The sequence below is a fragment of the Fusarium vanettenii genome (genome assembly GCF_000151355.1).
Source record: "Fusarium vanettenii 77-13-4 chromosome 14 genomic scaffold NECHAsca_24_chr14_5_0, whole genome shotgun sequence".
Classification (NCBI taxonomy): domain Eukaryota; kingdom Fungi; phylum Ascomycota; class Sordariomycetes; order Hypocreales; family Nectriaceae; genus Fusarium; species Fusarium vanettenii.
Window position 1 is genome coordinate 300,522 of NW_003315861.1, and position 17,775 is coordinate 318,296.

General features: G+C 51.4%; 5 protein-coding genes across 5 annotated transcripts; all 5 read right to left on the reverse strand.

Annotated features, from left to right (window-relative positions):
- Positions 1 to 170: 170 nt before the first annotated feature.
- Positions 171 to 1,280, reverse strand: NECHADRAFT_98164 (uncharacterized protein; the record flags this gene model as incomplete). The annotated part of the gene is made up of 1 exon (XM_003044176.1): positions 171 to 1,280. The coding sequence occupies one exon, from the start codon at positions 1,278 to 1,280 to the stop codon at positions 171 to 173; it is 1,110 nt and encodes a 369-aa protein (XP_003044222.1).
- A 1,663-nt stretch (positions 1,281 to 2,943) lies between these two features.
- Positions 2,944 to 3,147, reverse strand: NECHADRAFT_9925 (uncharacterized protein; the record flags this gene model as incomplete). The annotated part of the gene is made up of 1 exon (XM_003044177.1): positions 2,944 to 3,147. A coding segment is annotated over one exon (204 nt), but the record flags the coding sequence as incomplete, so codon positions are not given.
- Positions 3,148 to 9,833: 6,686 nt separating this feature from the next.
- On the reverse strand, positions 9,834 to 11,999 carry NECHADRAFT_73960 (uncharacterized protein). The gene is made up of 4 exons (XM_003044178.1): positions 11,861 to 11,999; positions 11,762 to 11,815; positions 10,736 to 11,704; positions 9,834 to 10,678 (listed from the first exon to the last, which is right to left on the reverse strand). Exons 3-4 carry the CDS (start codon positions 11,166 to 11,168, stop codon positions 10,368 to 10,370), a joined length of 744 nt encoding a protein of 247 aa, XP_003044224.1. The 5' UTR covers positions 11,169 to 11,704; positions 11,762 to 11,815; positions 11,861 to 11,999; the 3' UTR covers positions 9,834 to 10,367.
- Positions 12,000 to 12,471: 472 nt separating this feature from the next.
- Positions 12,472 to 14,559, reverse strand: PDA1 (cytochrome P450 that detoxifies the phytoalexin pisatin; the record flags this gene model as incomplete). Its single annotated transcript, XM_003044179.1, has 5 exons — positions 12,472 to 13,002; positions 13,061 to 13,189; positions 13,242 to 13,847; positions 13,905 to 14,254; positions 14,310 to 14,559. The coding sequence occupies 5 exons, from the start codon at positions 14,557 to 14,559 to the stop codon at positions 12,790 to 12,792; spliced, it is 1,548 nt and encodes a 515-aa protein (XP_003044225.1). The 3' UTR covers positions 12,472 to 12,789.
- Positions 14,560 to 16,110: 1,551 nt separating this feature from the next.
- Positions 16,111 to 17,214, reverse strand: NECHADRAFT_73961 (uncharacterized protein). The gene has a single exon (XM_003044180.1). It carries the CDS (start codon positions 17,161 to 17,163, stop codon positions 16,927 to 16,929), a length of 237 nt encoding a protein of 78 aa, XP_003044226.1. The 5' UTR covers positions 17,164 to 17,214; the 3' UTR covers positions 16,111 to 16,926.
- Between the last annotated feature and the right edge of the window lie 561 nt (positions 17,215 to 17,775).

Below are 17,775 nucleotides of genomic sequence, written 5' to 3' on the forward strand. Positions count from 1 at the left end.
GGGAGGCTGATCAAACGCTATAGAAAGAAGGGTATCTTGCCAGACTATGGCTAACCTATGGCGGGTATGCTGAATCAGTACTAGTGAAGGCTAAATGACAGGGTGTAAACAGTCCTTACCGCAGGTGTTGTGCTTCGGCAGGCGAGATGCGACAAGCTCCAGGGGTTGATTCAGGCTGATGAAGACCCAATGATAGTGCGAGTCGAATTGTGGTGCCGCCTAGGATCCAAGCTGCTCGAGGGTTCATGTCGTTCTGTAAAACAGGACCCAGAATCAGGAGAGCCTGGATCAGCTTCTTGGAAGGGTTCCTCAGGTAGTCGAATGTGCCTAGAAAGCTCAAAGCGTGTTTCACTGTCATGTGTGAGCGGTCGCGGCCATGGAAAGTAGGGTTTGGATAGCTTACAATACTTTTGATACTTGGGTAATTGAACAGCAAGGGCAAGATTCGAATACTGCGCCCCAGCCGCTAAAATGGCATGGAGGAGGCAGAGTGAAGTGCTGTCACATTGCCAAGCTTCCATATCCTGGTTAACGAGCGAACACACCATCTTCTCTATTTCGTCGAGATCATCAAGAACGAACGAAAAAGGGTGAACTCGATCACGATAGAAGCTAAAAAGTTCAATCATCTCCTGGTCATCAGGAAGTGACGAGTTAGGGTTCCCGTCCTGGGCAAGATGTGAATGGGGAGACCTGCCCTCTTGGGCGTTCATGTCTATGCCGAGGAGGGGAAAGATTCCGGCTTCAAAGGCTGTACGCCGTTCATTTTCTGTTGGTGGCTGCACGCTGTCCCGTCGAACCAACGCGATGATAGAGTTGTCTCCAAGTAGAGAGGGAGTCGGGATTTGTCCTTCAGAGCTACCGGTATGACCTGCGCCCGTGGACCCATTGTCTACTTCCCTTGCATCGCGGTTTCCAGCTACCCAATTGTTATTGGGAGACTCCCCCGTAGTTTCGGGGGAGCTGGGACCATGAAGGCTCGGCTCTTGTTGGAACCTATTCGAGACTTTGGAGTTGCCGGGTTCCCGGTAGAAACAAAGATCTGGATGTTCGCGCTTGACACAAGTCCGACATGGTTGTTCCTGGTCGCATTTGACCTTTCGCTCCCGGCAAGGTAAGCATGCCTTGCGATTGCGAGCTGATTGGCGCTCTCGGAGGATTCTTCTCAAGTTCGCTGGAGGAGCGGTACTTGGAGTGGCAGTCTGCCGTGCAGTAGTAGCATCTCTCGGACGGCTCGGATGTCTTGGGCGACTCGGTGTGCACCGTGACGAAGGTCCCATTGCGCGGTAGACCCTAAAGACAGATATACTGCGTCCGGTGTGACTTATCGGATGTCAAACCATGTGCCTACTTCACCGAAGAGTCGGATTGCATGTAGGGTTAATGGCGTCGAGGGAATTCATGGAATTGCATTCATTAATGGAGCTCGGCGCTAGCGCTAGACTCATGGCCTAAGGCATCCAACACAAAGTTCGCCATCTAACTACCCGTTGGATCATGTGGGGCTAGGGCCCCAGGCGATCCAACCTAGCAAGCTAGGTTGGCCAAAAAATTGCGGGACAGCCAGAAAACTGCGGGACATCGGCGAAGCCCGATTTTAGCCGTGATTTACACCCTTTCCGATCTTTTGATGTTCACAAGGCGTCTAAAGTGATATTTGAAGCCCTAATAGAAGCAGAAGTGATGCTTTTTGCGATGCCTAAGGGGATGACATTCATAAAGACTAGGATTGAGCTATAGAAGCCGCTGTTGCGGTGCTCAGGCCTTGCCGCCTTGAGAGACGGCTCCTCATGTATTTTAAGGTGTATCAACGTCAATTGAACGCGACAGACTGGCTGATTAATCCTCTCTTTCCCTCCTGATGATCTGAAGGATCTGATCGACCGTAGAAGTGTGTGGTAGAGGTCGTGAAGGGCACGGCGTTGAAGCCTCTTCCGGCGGGGGCGATGACTCATATGAGGGGGTCATCGGCGGCGAAGATCGCTGCCAACGAGGGGTTGCTCGCCCATCATGAAGAGGAGCAACTTCGATCAATGGAAGGTCTTCTTCCTCTTCCTCTTCCTCTTCTTCGGCGTGCCGCGGCGGCTCGAGATTGAAGGTAATGGTATCGTCGCTGCCGGGGAGGGCAGACCAGTCCATCGCGCTGAGGGGCTTCGTGGTGCACGATGCTTCACGGATCGAATCTCTGACTTCTTGCGGCAACTCTATATGTATCATGAACCCGTCAGTCTTTTCGTTGAGGAGTTGAGTCATCTGAGAGCGTTGTGTATCCATAGATAGATAGTCCTTATCCTTCCCTGTGTGCTCCAGCCACTTCTTGAACTGTAGCTTCTTCTTTACGCCATTAATAACAACTTCCTTATTCTCTCGCCACTCTTCCTTAAGCCTTTCGATCTCCCTGAGGAGCACAGAGCGCACAGAGCGGATCTGCCGCCGTTGCTCCTTCTCACGGTCTGCGGCGATCAGAGACCCAAACAACTCAACCAACTCAACGGACGACCTATATTGAGTGAATTGGCTTAGTAATCGCCGACCTCTCGTTGAGTTGATCAACTGAACGCTTTCGTTGAATGGATTGACGTTGAGTTGGTGTGAGGGAACGATCATGTGACTTTCATACTTTATGAATAGTCTCACTTTATGAATATTGTGTAAATAGCTCAAGTCAGAGTTTTCCTTAGGAATCTCTTTCTCTCCTCGTAAACAATCATTTTACCCAAGTCACACTCGACCTCGTTCGTGCTCTTGTCCCGTCACAGTTGGCCTAATTGACGAGATATTCGCGACATGCCCCACCAGCTATTCCCACCCTTTCTCCTCTTCTGCCAGCTCTCTTGCTCGGCCGAGAAGTGACGCCATTGACTCTCTTGCGCCCGCCTCGCTTCTGGCGCTGCTCTCGACCTCGATTTGCGTGGGAACGAACAGAGGATCCAGGTCGTCGATTATCTTGGCTTGTAGCCACGAACGCAGCACTAGACACATCCCGATTATATCGACTTCGAGGCGGCTGCGCAGGGGGGTCACTAATCGACCTGCGGCAGAAAAGAGCCTCTCGCACTCGGCTGACATCGGCTGGATCGTGAGGAAATCAAGAGCCATTCGAGAGAGGCGGGGATATTGAGCTCGGTTATCCTGCCAATATGCGATGGGGTCTCGAATATCGGTGTCTGTTGGAAGCCAGCTTTGTTGCCACGCCTCGTACTCGTCCCTCGGGGACTCAGGAGTCGCAGAAGACCTCATCCTCGCTGGCGTGGTCGTAGGCGTCGATAACCGGCTTGATGGCTGGTATCGTGACTGTTCGCAGTATTCCTCGAAGGCATTTTGGTACTTCCTTCGCCGTTTAGCAACGGGCTCATTTCCTGGGCTCAATACCACCTCGAGGTTGCGATATTCGGTCTCCCATACCTCCTGAACCATCTCTTTCGCAGTTGCGATCCAATCCGGATGTTTTCCCCAGTGTTCTTCGAACCAACCCCATCGATACGCAGGGTGGAGAGCCAACGCCACGTAATATATTGGTGTCTCGTCGAGAATTGTGTAGTATTTGTTGAGCTTCTGCCACCCTAGGTTGATGTTGATCCTGAAGTGTTCGGGATCAGGATAATCCGCCGCGACTGCCTTGTACTCCTCCAGTTTTGCCATTAGGAATTCGAAGCCTTGGATGATATCCCAGATATTTCCGTACGAGCCGACCCACCCTCTCTTCCGTTTGCGTTGAATAACGTCTCCCTCAAGGGTTTTGACGGTGACCTCATAGAATCTAAGAATCGTGGCGAGGTGTTCGAGGACGTCCCAGTCCTTGTCTGAAAGCTGGTTTTCGGATAGGCAAATTCGCGGTTGAACAGCCGACCTCCTCATCAGGCCCGTCCTTTTTGACCTATTGTCCTGCTCCTAAGCTTGTTTGTGTTTAAGAATCATCACATCGAGGTAAGGACGGAGTTTGATCGCGCGGCGGATCATGTAGAGCTGGGACAGCCATCTGGTATCGTTATCGACGACGATGTTCAGAGGCTTCCTCGCTCGAACTCTCGGATCGATAGATTGGTCCATATCAGCCTGCTGAACACCTCGAAGAAGGTAAGTCAGCACATTAGATCTGTCGATGTCAACAACGAGGTTGTGGAGCTTCCCGACTGGCCCTCTCCTCCTCCAAAGATCGTGTTTAGTTTCAGATAACGCTGCTGCGCCGGAAAGCTGATTCTCAAATGCCTCTGGATTGGAGCCAAAAAGCAATGCTTTGGCAGAGAGGTTGAGTATGTGGCCAAAGCATCGACCTCTGCGCTTGCGTCCAACGAAGCCCAACTCTCCTCCGATCACAGCCATTGCTGAATCGTTGTTTTCGGCGTTATCAAGCGTGAAATACCCGATCTTATTCTTTATACCATATGAATCGATAATCTCGAGGACTTCTGCTGCAATATTTGTGCCAGAATGGCGAGTAGAGACCTCGGGTACTCCAAGGACGATTTTGCGGGGCTTGTTTTTCTCGTCTTGGAAGAAGCACATAATCCCATATAACGCGTGCCGATTTCCGGACCTCCAGCCATCAAAGGAGACGTGAATTAGGCCGGGAGAGCTCTGAAGGACCTCCATAACCTTCGTCTTGTGCTGTTCGTATGATGCCACGATTTTCCTGCGAATAGAGGTTGCGGAAAGATTGGCGTCAGAGAGCTTCACGCAAGGGTTCAGATATGCGAAAATCTTCCTGAGCTTGTCGTGTTCTGCTGTTTCGAACGAGAGGTTGGCCTCCACGATCCATTCCATTAGAAGTCGTTGGAAAAACTTCTTGTCGAAGTTCTTAATGAAGCCATTCGCAATTGCTTGTTCTCTGGGCTTATTGGTATCAAGCTTCATCAGCTCGGCGATGGTTGACTGTCCCTTGGCCTTCCGGCCCTCTGCTCTTAGCTGCGAGGCTGATTTCGTCTTCCCTTCAGGCGCACAAATCCTGTGATCGTCATAGAGGTGGTTTAGGGTATTTTGGATGCCCGTTGATGTGAAGGTCTTTGGCTTAAGAGTGTTCTTGTGGATGCAAATTTTGCAAACCCACTTCCTGTCGTTGCCTTTCTGGATATCGTACCCATACTCCCAGGCCCAGGAATTAGTATCTCTAACCCTTTGAGACCACGTGAAGCCGGGGAAATGGCGCCAAAGAGATTCTTCATATTGCCGCTCTTTGGTAGTGGAATCTGGCGAGGTGGACTTAGAACGTCGTGCTGGCGAGAATGGCGTGAAAGCTGTAGAAGGCGCTGGAGACGACCTAAAATTTCCATTATCGTCAATAGCAGTGATGGCGTCAGAATCTGATAAAATACTCATCCTGAGCTAGTTACGCAATGCAATCGGTGTAGCTGTTGAAATCTATGTGGAAGTCAGAAGCAGAATTGAGGGCAGAACAGAGGCTAAAAGGAGGTGGCGGCCAGGGAAATTAGGTGATCTGCCATACGTACAAGCCACACATAGCCTTAGTTACGGGTCGCTGTTAGGATTTATACCAATCCGCAGTTACAGTCACTAACAGTGGCTAGTAGACCCAATTTATATCAACGAAATCAACGAGATCCATCAATTTCAAGGTGATATTGAGTTGGGCAGCTTACTAATAAAGTCCTCCATTGAGTTGGTTGAGTTGGCCGTTGATCAACTCGTTGATCAACTCGTTGATTACGTTGAGTTGTTTGGGTCTCTGGCGGCGATGACTTCTGCTTGCTGGTCACGAAGCTCCTGAAGACTGACGTTGTGCCTGTAGTCGCCAACGGGCTTGGCCCTCTTCCCTCTCTTCATCTGGTTATATCTCTTCTCAATACGACTTCGCCGGTCATCCACATACATAGTTACTGTCTCCTCGAGAAGAACGGCCTCCGTGACGACCTTGCGGACTTCTAGGAGCCCCGCACGCGTTGGGGAGGAGAATATATCGAAATACTCCTCTGTGACGCGTTTTGCGGTATCAGAGGCGCGTTGGAAGCGTGTTTCCGACGGAAGAAGGGAAGCAAAGGCAGGGTTGACTGCTTTCTTTGCCTTCATCTGCTGCTTGAGGAGGAAGGCCAGCGCGGGATCGGGGTTAGGGGGAAAGATGCCGGATTTCTTGAACCCTGATATGATATTCTTCCTAGTGAAGCCGCGGTCTATCATCTCCTGAAGTCACGCCTCGATTAGTAGGTCTTCTCGTGAGATATTGACTAACTAGCCTGCAGTCCTTTGACGAAGTCAAGGCGCGAGAAGGAGATATTGCCTTTCCGTAAAGCTCGGCGAAGAATCCTCTGATGTGCGTTCTTCATCGGCTGGAAGACCCTTACATCCATCGGCTGGAGGAAATGCGTAGAGTGAGAAGGCAAAGGAATCACGAGGATCTGGAATTTGAGGCAATACTCGCGGAAGGCGAAGAGGCCATGTCCACCGAAGCCATCGAGGATAAGAAGTCGCCAAAGCTCTTCACCTGGACTATGAGAAATAGGAGGAATGTGATGTTGAATGTACTGCCTGACTGGATCACGAAGGAATTCATCGCAACCAAACCACTCTACGAAAGGCTTCCCGCGGCTCTGCACCCTCGCAGACTTCTCCCAGCTGTATCGGTTGAACGCCTGCGCCCACTCGAAGGTAATCTCGCCGTTAGAGAAGGCAGTGTCTGACTTTGCAAAGCGTATCTGCGGATCGGCATCGACATAGGCGTAATCTAGTGTAGGGAATGCCTTGAAGATGGCCCACGGCGGTACTGTATCGCCCACCGCGTTACCCGTACCGATAAGAGAGCAGGTCTCGCGGTTTGACGGGTCGAGCACCTGGGTGCGTGTCTTCTTCTTTGTGCGGACGACGAGGCACTGTATCCGCTCACGCAAGCAGCCAACTCGGATCCCGGCCTGGTCGGCATTCCAGTATTCAGAGGCGTGGATGTCGAATCTCCTGGTGGCCTCTGTAAGCTGTTTGAACTATTGCTTTAGGTCGGTGATGCCGCCTGCTTCCCAAGACTCACGAGACTTATCGACGGCCTTTAGGAAGGTCTTCTGCAGCTCCGGATGATCGTCACGGAAGCCTGAGTACCACATCTTGCTCACAGGCTTCGCTTCTGGGTCCCTACGGCGGCGAAGGGTGTTGGCGGCGTCCTCAATCTCAGCCTTGGAGGCAGGAAAGCCGGCCTTTTCCGTCCAGGTGACGAAGGCGACGATGGCATCCTCTTCCTCGTTCGTGAGGAGGCGCGGGCGGCCTCTCGGCCTCACGGAATCAGGGTTCTCGAGCTTCTTGATAAGGCGATCAACGGCAGAAGAAGAAGAAGCCTTATGCTTGGCCGTGGCGGCTCTGACAGAGATTGATTTGGTGATGCCGGAGGAAGCAGCGCGATGTGGCCGGTTGGCGACCCTAGCACGTGATGCGATCACTTCCCTCGCGGCCTTAAGGTTATTTGCGGCACTCATAATGAAGAGGGACGTGAATGCACTGGATTACACCGTCTTGTGTCTCTTTTTGTGGTGTTTTTAGGTGTGAAATGCATGTAAATTCGGACGCGTCACAGTGAGGGGCTGTCCCGCAGTTTTCTGGCTGTCCCGCAATTTTTTGGCCAACCTAGCTTGCTAGGTTAGATCGCCTAGGGCCCTAGCCCCACATGATCCAACGGGTAATAATCGTTAGCAGGCTAGCAATCAATTCCACCTCCACCTTCACCCCGCCAATACTATTGAAGTTGGCAAGTGTCTGTATATTGCAGTAGTTCTATATACAGAGGGAAGATGGGAGGGGAAAAGTCGGGTCTTGACTACGTGAGAGATGACGAGGACCTTGTAGAGGCGAACAATTGATTCCCGTGAGGCAGTTGCAGGAGGGAAGAAACCCCTCAGGAAGCCCTCCGAAGCCGGGAAGCCTATTCTGCAGTGTGGTCGTCACGTGAGGCAACCCCAATAAAACTACTCCCTTTAGTACCATGCAGTACCCACCTGGATGCTGAACACTTGGAGAAATCGTCCTCCAAGCAGGTCTGTCAAATAGAGCCAAGCGAGGCTGGAACAAAAAGAACCGGAGAGAGAAGTGGGGTTTTCTTTTGTGGTCAGGATCAAGACGGCGGAAGTGTAAATGGCAAAGCGTATCTAACGGCCCTATGAGATTAGTTCTCCCGGGCGTAATAAAACCTACTACAGTGGGTCTCAAAAAGTAACGACACATTTTCCGGTACCCCGCTTTCCCTTCTACCTTGACCAAAATCATCACCAACTTCAATTGTTCACCACGCAGCCAAATCAAGTCAGAATGGCCCTAAAAAGACATCATTCTCCTCATACGAGAACGAGGATTGTTTGGAGATACAATTCGGGCGTGTCGGCTAGCCAGATCGCGCGGGAAGAGGGCGTCTCTCGGCATGCCATTTACGGTATCGTACGAAGATATCGCGACCAAGAGAGTGCCGCGGACCAACCCAAGTCCGGCCGGCCGCGCATCATTGGAGACCGGGAAAGGAGGCGAATTTTGAGAGTCATTGCCCAAGATCCTCATATTCAGATACGTGAATTAATCGAGGAAGCTGGATTGAGCTGCTGTAGGGCTACCTTAATCTCATACCTACGCAAAGAAGGAATCATGCATTATAAGTCTCTTCTTCGGCCCTTCCTTAGTGAGGATAACGCAAGAAAGCGTCTACGCTTCGCACGCCGCTATGTGCATATGGCTGAGGACTTTTGGGAGTCTTGGACCTTCTCTGATGAAGTTATTATAGCTCGAGGAGAGGGCCAGAGGCGTACGTGGGTCTTCTGTAAACCGGTATATCTTCTTTTTGCCATTGCGAACTTTCTGACTATTTCTAGTACGAGAGGCTATTCAAAAAGAACGTTCAGACTCGCGTACGACCGACAAGGCACTCGCAGATGTTCTTTAGCGCCTTCAACTATCACAGGCGGCTTCCAATGATCCCCCTTGCCGGCGATCCAGAAAGCCCTCGCGGGGGGGGTTACGGCACAAATCATTATTAACTGCTTACAGCGATACCTTCCTCGAATCGTGACAAGAAACAGTTACTTTCAACACGACAATGCAAGCACCTTTACGGCTCATATCGTACGAGACTGGCTGTACGAATGGTGTGAGAATCGAAGGGCCACCGTGGTTGACTGGCCTCCTTGCAGCCCTGATCTCAACCCCATAGAAAACCTATGGTCAATCCTTAAAGAGAGGATTTGCAAGCGATATCCAGAGCTCACATATATGCCAAAGACCGACCAAGCAAAGCAGGCTCTTATTGAAGCCGCGAAAGAGCTGTGGCTTGAGATTGAGCCCGAGGTTATTAATAACCTAGTCTACTCAATGAAGCGAAGAATGCAGGCTGTCGTACGAGCCCGTGGCTGGTATACTAAGTATTAGATACAACAAAAGATACAGCTTTTAATTCTCTATAGATTGGTATATAATACGATGCAATTGGCCCTTCTTTGGCTGCGCAATAAGTGACTGAAAATGAGGCCTCATTTGGTGGTGGTATTGATACCCCGGGTGGACCCGGTATGTGTCGTTACTTTTTGAGACCCACTGTACTACTACAACTCGGCCACATCTACAACTCGGCCACATCCTAGAGCCTTGATAACGCATAAGTCGGCTTCTGTACCGATCAAGTCTGGACGGACAGGGGGTATCCGCCCGCCCGCCGCCTCCCTTAGTACCCTCCGGGGGGATGGGGAACGGTTCACAACACTATGTTACAGTTTGTATGATGAAGGTGTCGATCGTCGTTTTGTGAACTGTCCCTTCTACTCGCCGGTATTACGAAGGCGTGCGCATTTCATCAATTCATCCATCACACAGCTTGAGGCCAAGGGTTACTCTTTCAATAGTGATGGCACTTGTTGATATTTAGCCACTCAATTAAGCATGCTTGATTCTCAGCCTCATGCGGATGATATGTTACAGGGTATCATGGTCGCAAAGCGTGGACGTCCTTGTGGACACAGAGCAGCGTAGGGCTACTAGGGATTTCGGGGAAATACACAAGCCCCTGACTACCTACTTGTCTCCTCGTGCACCTTGCCGTCCTTGTGACCGAGCCAAACTCCCGCCTCAGTTCTTCTCTCCAGTTACCTTGCCGATAGTGTCAAGTGTGTCATTTGCTGTTCCAGCTGTCTCGTTGCTCGTCTTAGTTGGCTCTCGGCCCACATGAAGCTTGAGGGCAAGTTCGTGCTCCACGGGCGCATCCACGTGCATATTGAAGCTTTTGCGAGGATCAGTAACAAAAATGGCGAGTATGAAACCGACGGCTGAGATTGCTGCTGCAGCACTCCAGATGCCACGGAAGGCTATGAGATAGACCGTTTTCAATCCAATAAGTCCCGCGGAAATGATGTCGGGGTTGACGCCTGGAATAGTGGCCAGAGCTTGTTGATCGTCGTTGGCTAAAGCACTGATAAATCCAATAAGTTATCAGCAGAGAGCCCAAGAGGAAGAACTCTCTCAGCTATCTCGGGGCCGAGATTTTTGGATAATAGGGAGTTGAGGATGGCGGTGTAGACAGGAAGAGCCACAGAGCCGCCCAAAGACCTCGCAGTCAAGATCAGGCCACTAGTGGTGGCAATAAGACCTGGTGGAGTGCTAATCTGGCCCGTCGTGACGGCACTGACAAGGCCGAATCCAAGACCAAGGCCTGCCAGAACCGTAAAGCCCCAGATGGCAGCTGACTGGTTGAGCTTGATGGTAGCCATACATGCTGGCAGAGAACTGTAGTTAGCCACGAGTGAAGAAGCAAAAGAGTAAACACTCTTACCAAAATAGCTGAGAAAGAGCCCCATTCCAGCCATCAAGGGCGGTCGAACCCTTTTTGTCTTTGAAGAGTAAAGGCCGCCAACCACGGATGAAGCTGCCCCGCCAATGAAGACGATGGAGACCAAAACCCCGGCCTTGAATTGATCGGTCTCAAAAAAGAGCGAAAATACGAAAGGGAGGAAGTTGTTGACAGCGTAGAATGCAACTCCTTCGGCGAAAACAAGGATAAGCGCAAGGGCGAAGTTGCGGCTCGTTTCAAAAAGAGCATGGTGACAGAATCCGTCCTTCTTCTTGACCTCCCACATGACAGTGAGGGCGATAAAACCTACGCCGACAATAAAGGTGCTGAGCACATGAGCATCCTTCCAGGGATAGGGGTTGTTGGCCCATGTCAGGCCCATGCTGAACAGAATCATTCCGATAGAGAATAGCATGTATCCTATCCAGTCGAGAGCCTTGAGCTTCTGCCGAAAGCTCAAAGATACTTCGAGGGGCCGTTTGGGCGGCTTGAAGAGGAACAGGATAGCGATAAAGTTGATGGCGAAAAATCTTGTGCTAATGTACTAGACAACCCGAAAGCCTTCGTCACTCTTCTTGACAAGAGCGAAGCCGGCGAGCAGTGTGAATATTCCTCCAAGTGAATTGGCAATGTTGACTCCGGCTTGAGCGATTGGTCGATATCGCCTCGGCATGATCTCTGATGCAACTGCATACAGTAATGAGGACGATCCTGATCCTACACCGACCAGCAGCACTCAGCAATCGCCATGGTCATGGAAACCGCCCTGCTTATCAGAAGCGAACCGATGAAGCAGAGGGCTGTGGAAATGAGGATGGGTACTCTGCGACCCCAGAAATCCGACGCCTGCGCAATTGGGGCTGCCGTGAAGGTAACGCAGATGATCAGGCCTTGAGGGATCCAGATATATTTGTCTTGCTCACCGACGCTGGCGGCCACGTTTCTCGCAAACTGATGCCGGCATGAGTAAGCTGCAACAGTACGCATCCAGGAATAGTCAAGACTTACCGCGCCAGTTGCAACAATAGCGAGTACCTGTGCAGTGCAACCGATAAGAATAGACTGGTCTGATTAGCCCTGTGCACGAGGAGTTTGCCAAAGCCTTACCAGATAGACCAGAACACATTTCAATGTAAGCCCTTGGTAGTTTTCATCCTCGTTCGCAGCGAGGAGTTCAACCCCAACTGCGTTGGGCTCGTCGTCGACCTTGTCGCGATGCTCCGACATTGCTTGAACTTGGATAGGCAATAGGGGTTAAACACAATCAAGTTTCAATGCTAGAGTTAGCAAAGAAGGTTCGTGAAGCAAAGTAGCCGAGACTCTTCAAGTGGTTATATTAGATCCGGGGTATGCAAATACCTGCAAGCGGATGTAATTCCCGACATCCGGGGTTGCGCTAAGGGTGGCTCATGTGGGAGAACGCGGGGAAGCTATCCCCACCTTGCATGCTGGCCTGGCCACGGCTGGTTGTATCTGTCAAGGTGATGGGTACCAATACCGGTAGGGCTCGGCTCTTGGAGGGCATATTCTCTTTTGCTCACTTGTACAATGGGTCTTCCCAGCATCCGAGTTTGCTTTTCCTCGGTACCCACCAATGTGGGCCAACGTCTGACTTCCCGAGTGTGGGATGCGGGGGTAATGGGGACCCAGGCTTGACCAGGGGAGGCATAATGGAGGGCTGTTATCGTTGACTGATGAGTGTCAATGCTTGTCACAATGGATCCAGGTAGGGACGGCAATGCTCGCATACCTACCCTTGCCCACTTACTGAAGATGATTAGATGGGGCTTCAGATGGGGAGCGCTCACTTTCCACCTCGTAATTGAACAGACTCCCAAGGACAGATGACCAGAGTTTCAGGCACACTTGTTAAACGACTTGATTTAGGGCTGGGCCCGACCATCTCTGCAAGAGAATGGAGTTGTGAGAGGCTGGCAATGGTGCAGGATACCTCTGATTGTAGCAGGGAGGAGTCCAAAAGTTTCAACATTCCAGGCCGGTGCATTTGACAGGTGGTAGAATGCAAAAGATATACACTAGACTAAGGATTCATCCCTTGATAGGCAGCATCTTCGAGGCTTAATCATGGCCTTGTATTCAGGCTTGACAAACCACCAACACTCGTTCTTCCATGTCATATCCCCGTGGTTAATCTCGATATCAAAGTTCCGGACAATCTGGGGAATGGCCTTTGACATTTCCAAGATGCTGATGTTCTTGCCAATACAGGATCGGGAACCGGCTCCAAACTGTACAGCAGAGGCGTCAGTTACCACCGATTAATACTGTGATGCCAAGGTCACTTACCGCGAAAGATCCCCCAATGTTGATATTCTCGTTTGCCTCCAACCACCGCTCGGGGCGGAATATGCTTGCATCGTTGCCAAAGATCGCTTTGTTGTGATATAGAGCCCATCCGTTGACACCAACCTCAGTCTGCTCATCATTAGTTTGAGCTCAACACTTGAGGCAGACAGATTCGACTTACACCCTCGGGGAAGAACTGTCCCTCGATGACCAGGCCACCCTTTGGCACGACTCGCGTCAGTTGCGTGCCCACACCCGGATGCAGCCGCAGGGCTTCCTTGATAACCGCCTGTAGGTAAGGCATGCTCTGCGATTGCTGAAAACTAATGGGGCCGTCCTTAACATATCTTTCCAACTCCTCTCGAAGAGTGTGCAGAGTACGTGGGTTTGTGTACAGGTAGTACAGGATAGTGCTCAGAGCATTCGCTGTCGTATCAGACCCAGCCCCAATGTTCAGACCAACAGCCTGCTGAGTCTCTACCGGAGTGACCGTTCCCTTCTTCTCCATGAGGAGCAGCTTGGCCAGGAAGTTGTTCTCGCCCTTGAGTGCGGCATCGTCACCGAACTCGGCCGCCTTGAGCCTGTACTGGATGATTCGTCGCTCGACATACTCGGTCAGGCCCTTGATGGGGACTTCGATCGGTAGGAGTGAAGAGAGACGCAGCCACCAGGCGTGCATGTTTGGTATATAAGCCATCATGGAAGCGTAGTGCCACATGCCGTCCAGGGCACTGCAGGCACCGTTTGTATCCGAGTTCGACTCCATCATGCCCATCGACTTGCCAACCTAGCAGAAACACATGTCAGATAATGCTCCACGGCTCGCTTGTGACAGTGAACTCACCGTAATAACTCCAATGACGTCAAAAGCATAGTACTGGAGGAATCGAGGCAGGTCAATGACCTGCTTCTGGTCGCAGAACCTCTGCAGCTGCTCCTTCAGGATGGCCGTCTGGCCGTCGACGCCCTCTTCGTAGGATAGCAACGCCGTCATGGTGTACAGAGAGGCAACCTGCTTCTTTATCGCTGAATGACGAGCGGGGTTTTGCTCGTCGAAAAGATTCGGGAACGACGGCAGGCCAAAGGGTTTATAGTAGTCGGCTTTGGGGAGGGCGTTGCCAATGCGGTAGATGATCTTGAGAGCTTCCATGGTGTCAAAGTCGTACCGCCTCGGTCCTATTCGAACGATGGCTCCTGGTAAAAAGATATGGTAAGTATAAGGACTGCCAATTCCAAGCCACAGACTCACCGTGACGTCGGTGTAGATCCATCATGATCTCGTGGATGTTTCCAGTGGCCGTCTTTTTCATCTCCCAGACTCGGGATATCCGCGCAAGAAAAGGACCAGGGATCTTTCTCAGACTCGAAAAGAAGGACGCGTAGATGAACCAGAGAAGATTGTAGGCGACAATGGTGATAGGGACGATCTGAAGGAGGACAGCCCAGCCAAGTTTGGCTTGGAGCTCGCTGATGAGCCCCAGACCAGTGTCTACCAGCATGTTTGAAGTGGATGAGTGTAAGAGCCAGGAGATCGAGATATGATTCGAGCCGACAAGTCACTGTCGATAGCGAGAAATGAGAGAGAGATGAGTGGTGGAATAGTCACGATAACAAGGAGGGATGGGTATTTATAACTAAAGATTACTCTACCTAGGCAACCCCTCACGCACTAAGAATTTTTCAGGGCTTGTATCTGCCATGAGGCGTAGTAATCGCAAAAGGGAAGGCTAAGCCAACCAACCCGTGTGAATGACCAACTTGAGGAGATGGGATTCAGGAGAGTTTTGGACAGAAAAGCTGGGGAAACACCGATCTCATCCACTGCCCCACCAAGATTCAGCCCCACCAGAAGCCCTCCCCGCCGAGATATGCCACTGCCACGTCGCTAGTTTCGGGTCCCAGACCCTCTAGCAAAGAGGGCGTTCTACCAAGCTGCTGATTAGACAACCTTGACGCCTCTACAGGGTTCCCCGCGGCGTTGAGGATTCTAATCTAGCCTCTGTTGCGGCGTCGTTATCCGACGACATCCGAGGCTGGGGTTCCCACCCCGGAGGGAATTACCCCTGGTTTTCATCATCTCACGAGGTGTTAATCGGAGATAAGATCGGCCGTTGAAGGGCCGCCAATATACATACAGCGGAGGCTGGGCACGGGCTCTTGCAGATCGGAACCCGCTCTCGGCATCTCGAAGTGATCCGTCTTGGGCGATCGGCCGGCGACAAGTAGAATCTCGGGTTTTTTGTACGGCCCGGCCCCGCGATCAACAGGTCCCGGTCTCGTTTTGGGCCGCTGGCTGTGGATATTCTTTACGTTTGACGTGTTTCTGAGGCATTTTGGGCTGCAATATCGTGGTATTCTTGAAACGTGATCCACCCGTGGGTCTGAGGAGCGGTCTGCAGAGTCTCGTATTCTCATACGCGCACGATTCCGGCTTGCGCTGAGTTGGCAATGGAAAGAGTGTCTACATAGAAAGGGGAATTTATGCACAGATGACCAGACTGGAGTTATTACTGAGGCTTGTTGATTGAAACGTGGGCAAGCCCGCCGTGATCTATGTTGACAGGAATAGCCCGTTGGTTTGGAAGACCTAGCATGGCCGAAAATGGCTCAAACCAAGCATGAACTCGTCAGCACCTACGGGCTTAATGCACCTGCCTTTACCGCGCTTGGTCCTGCAGCATTGACTATCCTCGAGAGCCGGCGGGCGTTCGATGCATCAACCCCTCGATACAACAGTGAGCAACTTGCGGCGGAAGCTCCAAACGAGCCCGCAACCATACGACAGACAGAATGAAACATCAAGTCATCGCAAGCTAACTCTTACAGGCTCAACCGACAACCCACGGTGCATCCGATACTGCCCAGCCGGCCGATCTAAAGCCGACCGACCCGCATCAACGCCACTCTCCGTCGCCGCCCAAGTCATCCAAGAAGCGGCTACCCATGAACGACGCCGAGTCATCAGCGCCCAAGGGGCAGATTGTGCACCAAAAAGCAGCCGGCACTGTCTAGGATACCTACACCCCGCATCGCCGACATCCTCTCTTCCTGCGCCGGACCCGACCCCGACCGCTTCAGACACACAATCATTAGCCTCGGTCCGGTACTCGCCATCCCAACAGGTTTCCAGCCTGGAACCCTGCCCCGACGGCGTCAAGCAGCGAAACCATTCCTTGGCAGACCCATCCCTACCGCCCGCCCTCTGCGACTTGCTGCAGGAGCTGCGGAACTGTAGCGGCAGTCGAGTTGTTATCTTGAAGAGCGATTTGCGAGCCGAGATCAGAGAAGAGGCAAAGAGACATGGCAGATTCCGCGTCCTTATGGATCACATGTTTGTTCCTGTGGTAGATTGCCATCAACTGGAACCAACTCCCCGACCCACGAGGCAACCCGTCTTGTTTAGGAGGCCGCAGGATGCTAAGTATCGAGGCAGAGCAAGTCAGGATAGAACATGATGGACCACTACCATCTCTTGTACTGGGCAATCTACGGCCTACGCGAACGAATCAACCTGTTAGTTTCGCGCCATGCACAACAGCAAACATCACTCAGGAGCATCTTCCCACAACATCGCAAGCCAAGATAGTGGATTTTTTTTCGTGTACTTAAATCCCGCCGCCGATCAGGTTGCTTCTGATGCCATTTAGACGCTTCGCTGCTCTCTGCAGTGACAGGTGATCAACTATAGTGAACTTCAACCTTGTCGCAAGCAACCCATCGCCATCAGCATCCAAACCGGAGCCGGGCCAGAGCCCAGTCGGAGAAAGTGTAGCTACAGTTAGGGACATGGCACTCGGCATAGTGGCGATTTCTGCAGCATCTTGTCAACTGCTGTGGTGGGTGCCCTTTCTACCAGGCGTCGTCATTCAAGGACGACTGGGGCCTCGGTACTGCAACGAGAGAGGAACACAAGACGGTTCTATGGCTTGAGAAGCCATTTTGGGTCTTCCTCTGGTGTTATGGGCCCGTATAAGGCTGTATAGTGCTAATAGCGCCTCTCGCGGTGGGCTGGCGAGGCGTACTGGCCCTGGTTGCGAGAAAACTGTCTTGGTGTTGAAGCATGACTGAGGTTCTGTGCTATGTCCTATCATCCAACATGGCATCACGCCGGACCAAAACCTAGTAGCGTCATATAATATAAGCCCTATCACCTATGAAAAACGCCGGCTGAGCTACTAATATTTTTTTTACTGTAACGTACATGATAAGCTTGCGTGACAAACAAGTATGCGTGACAAAAATCTCAACATTTAAGATTAAAATCACCACAAAAACATAACAGACCACTAAATCAATTAAAACTAATCGCTGTGTTCTTCTTCAGACATGGCGACAACTATCTGACATGTTCTTGCGTTATGCCCGGTCTTACCGCATACTACACACTGCCTTTCCTTCGCTTGCGCTGACCTTCGTTGACCATTACTTCTCGACGATTCGGCCACCACCTGCGTATCACCATCTATCTGATTAATTGCTTGCCTTCCTTCCTCTACTATCATTGCCCCTCCTTTCTGTAATCGGGTTCTTTTTGCCCTCCGCCGGCGGCTTAGTATCGCATTTGCCTGTCGAAGGTCTTGGTTCTCAGCCCTTAGTAAAGCATTCTCATGCATTACCATCTGGTACCCCTCACCCGGTCATACCCCTCACTCGGTCAGCAAAAAAATATTCCCCCATACAAAATGCGATTTTTCATTTGAACAGTTCTTGAACAA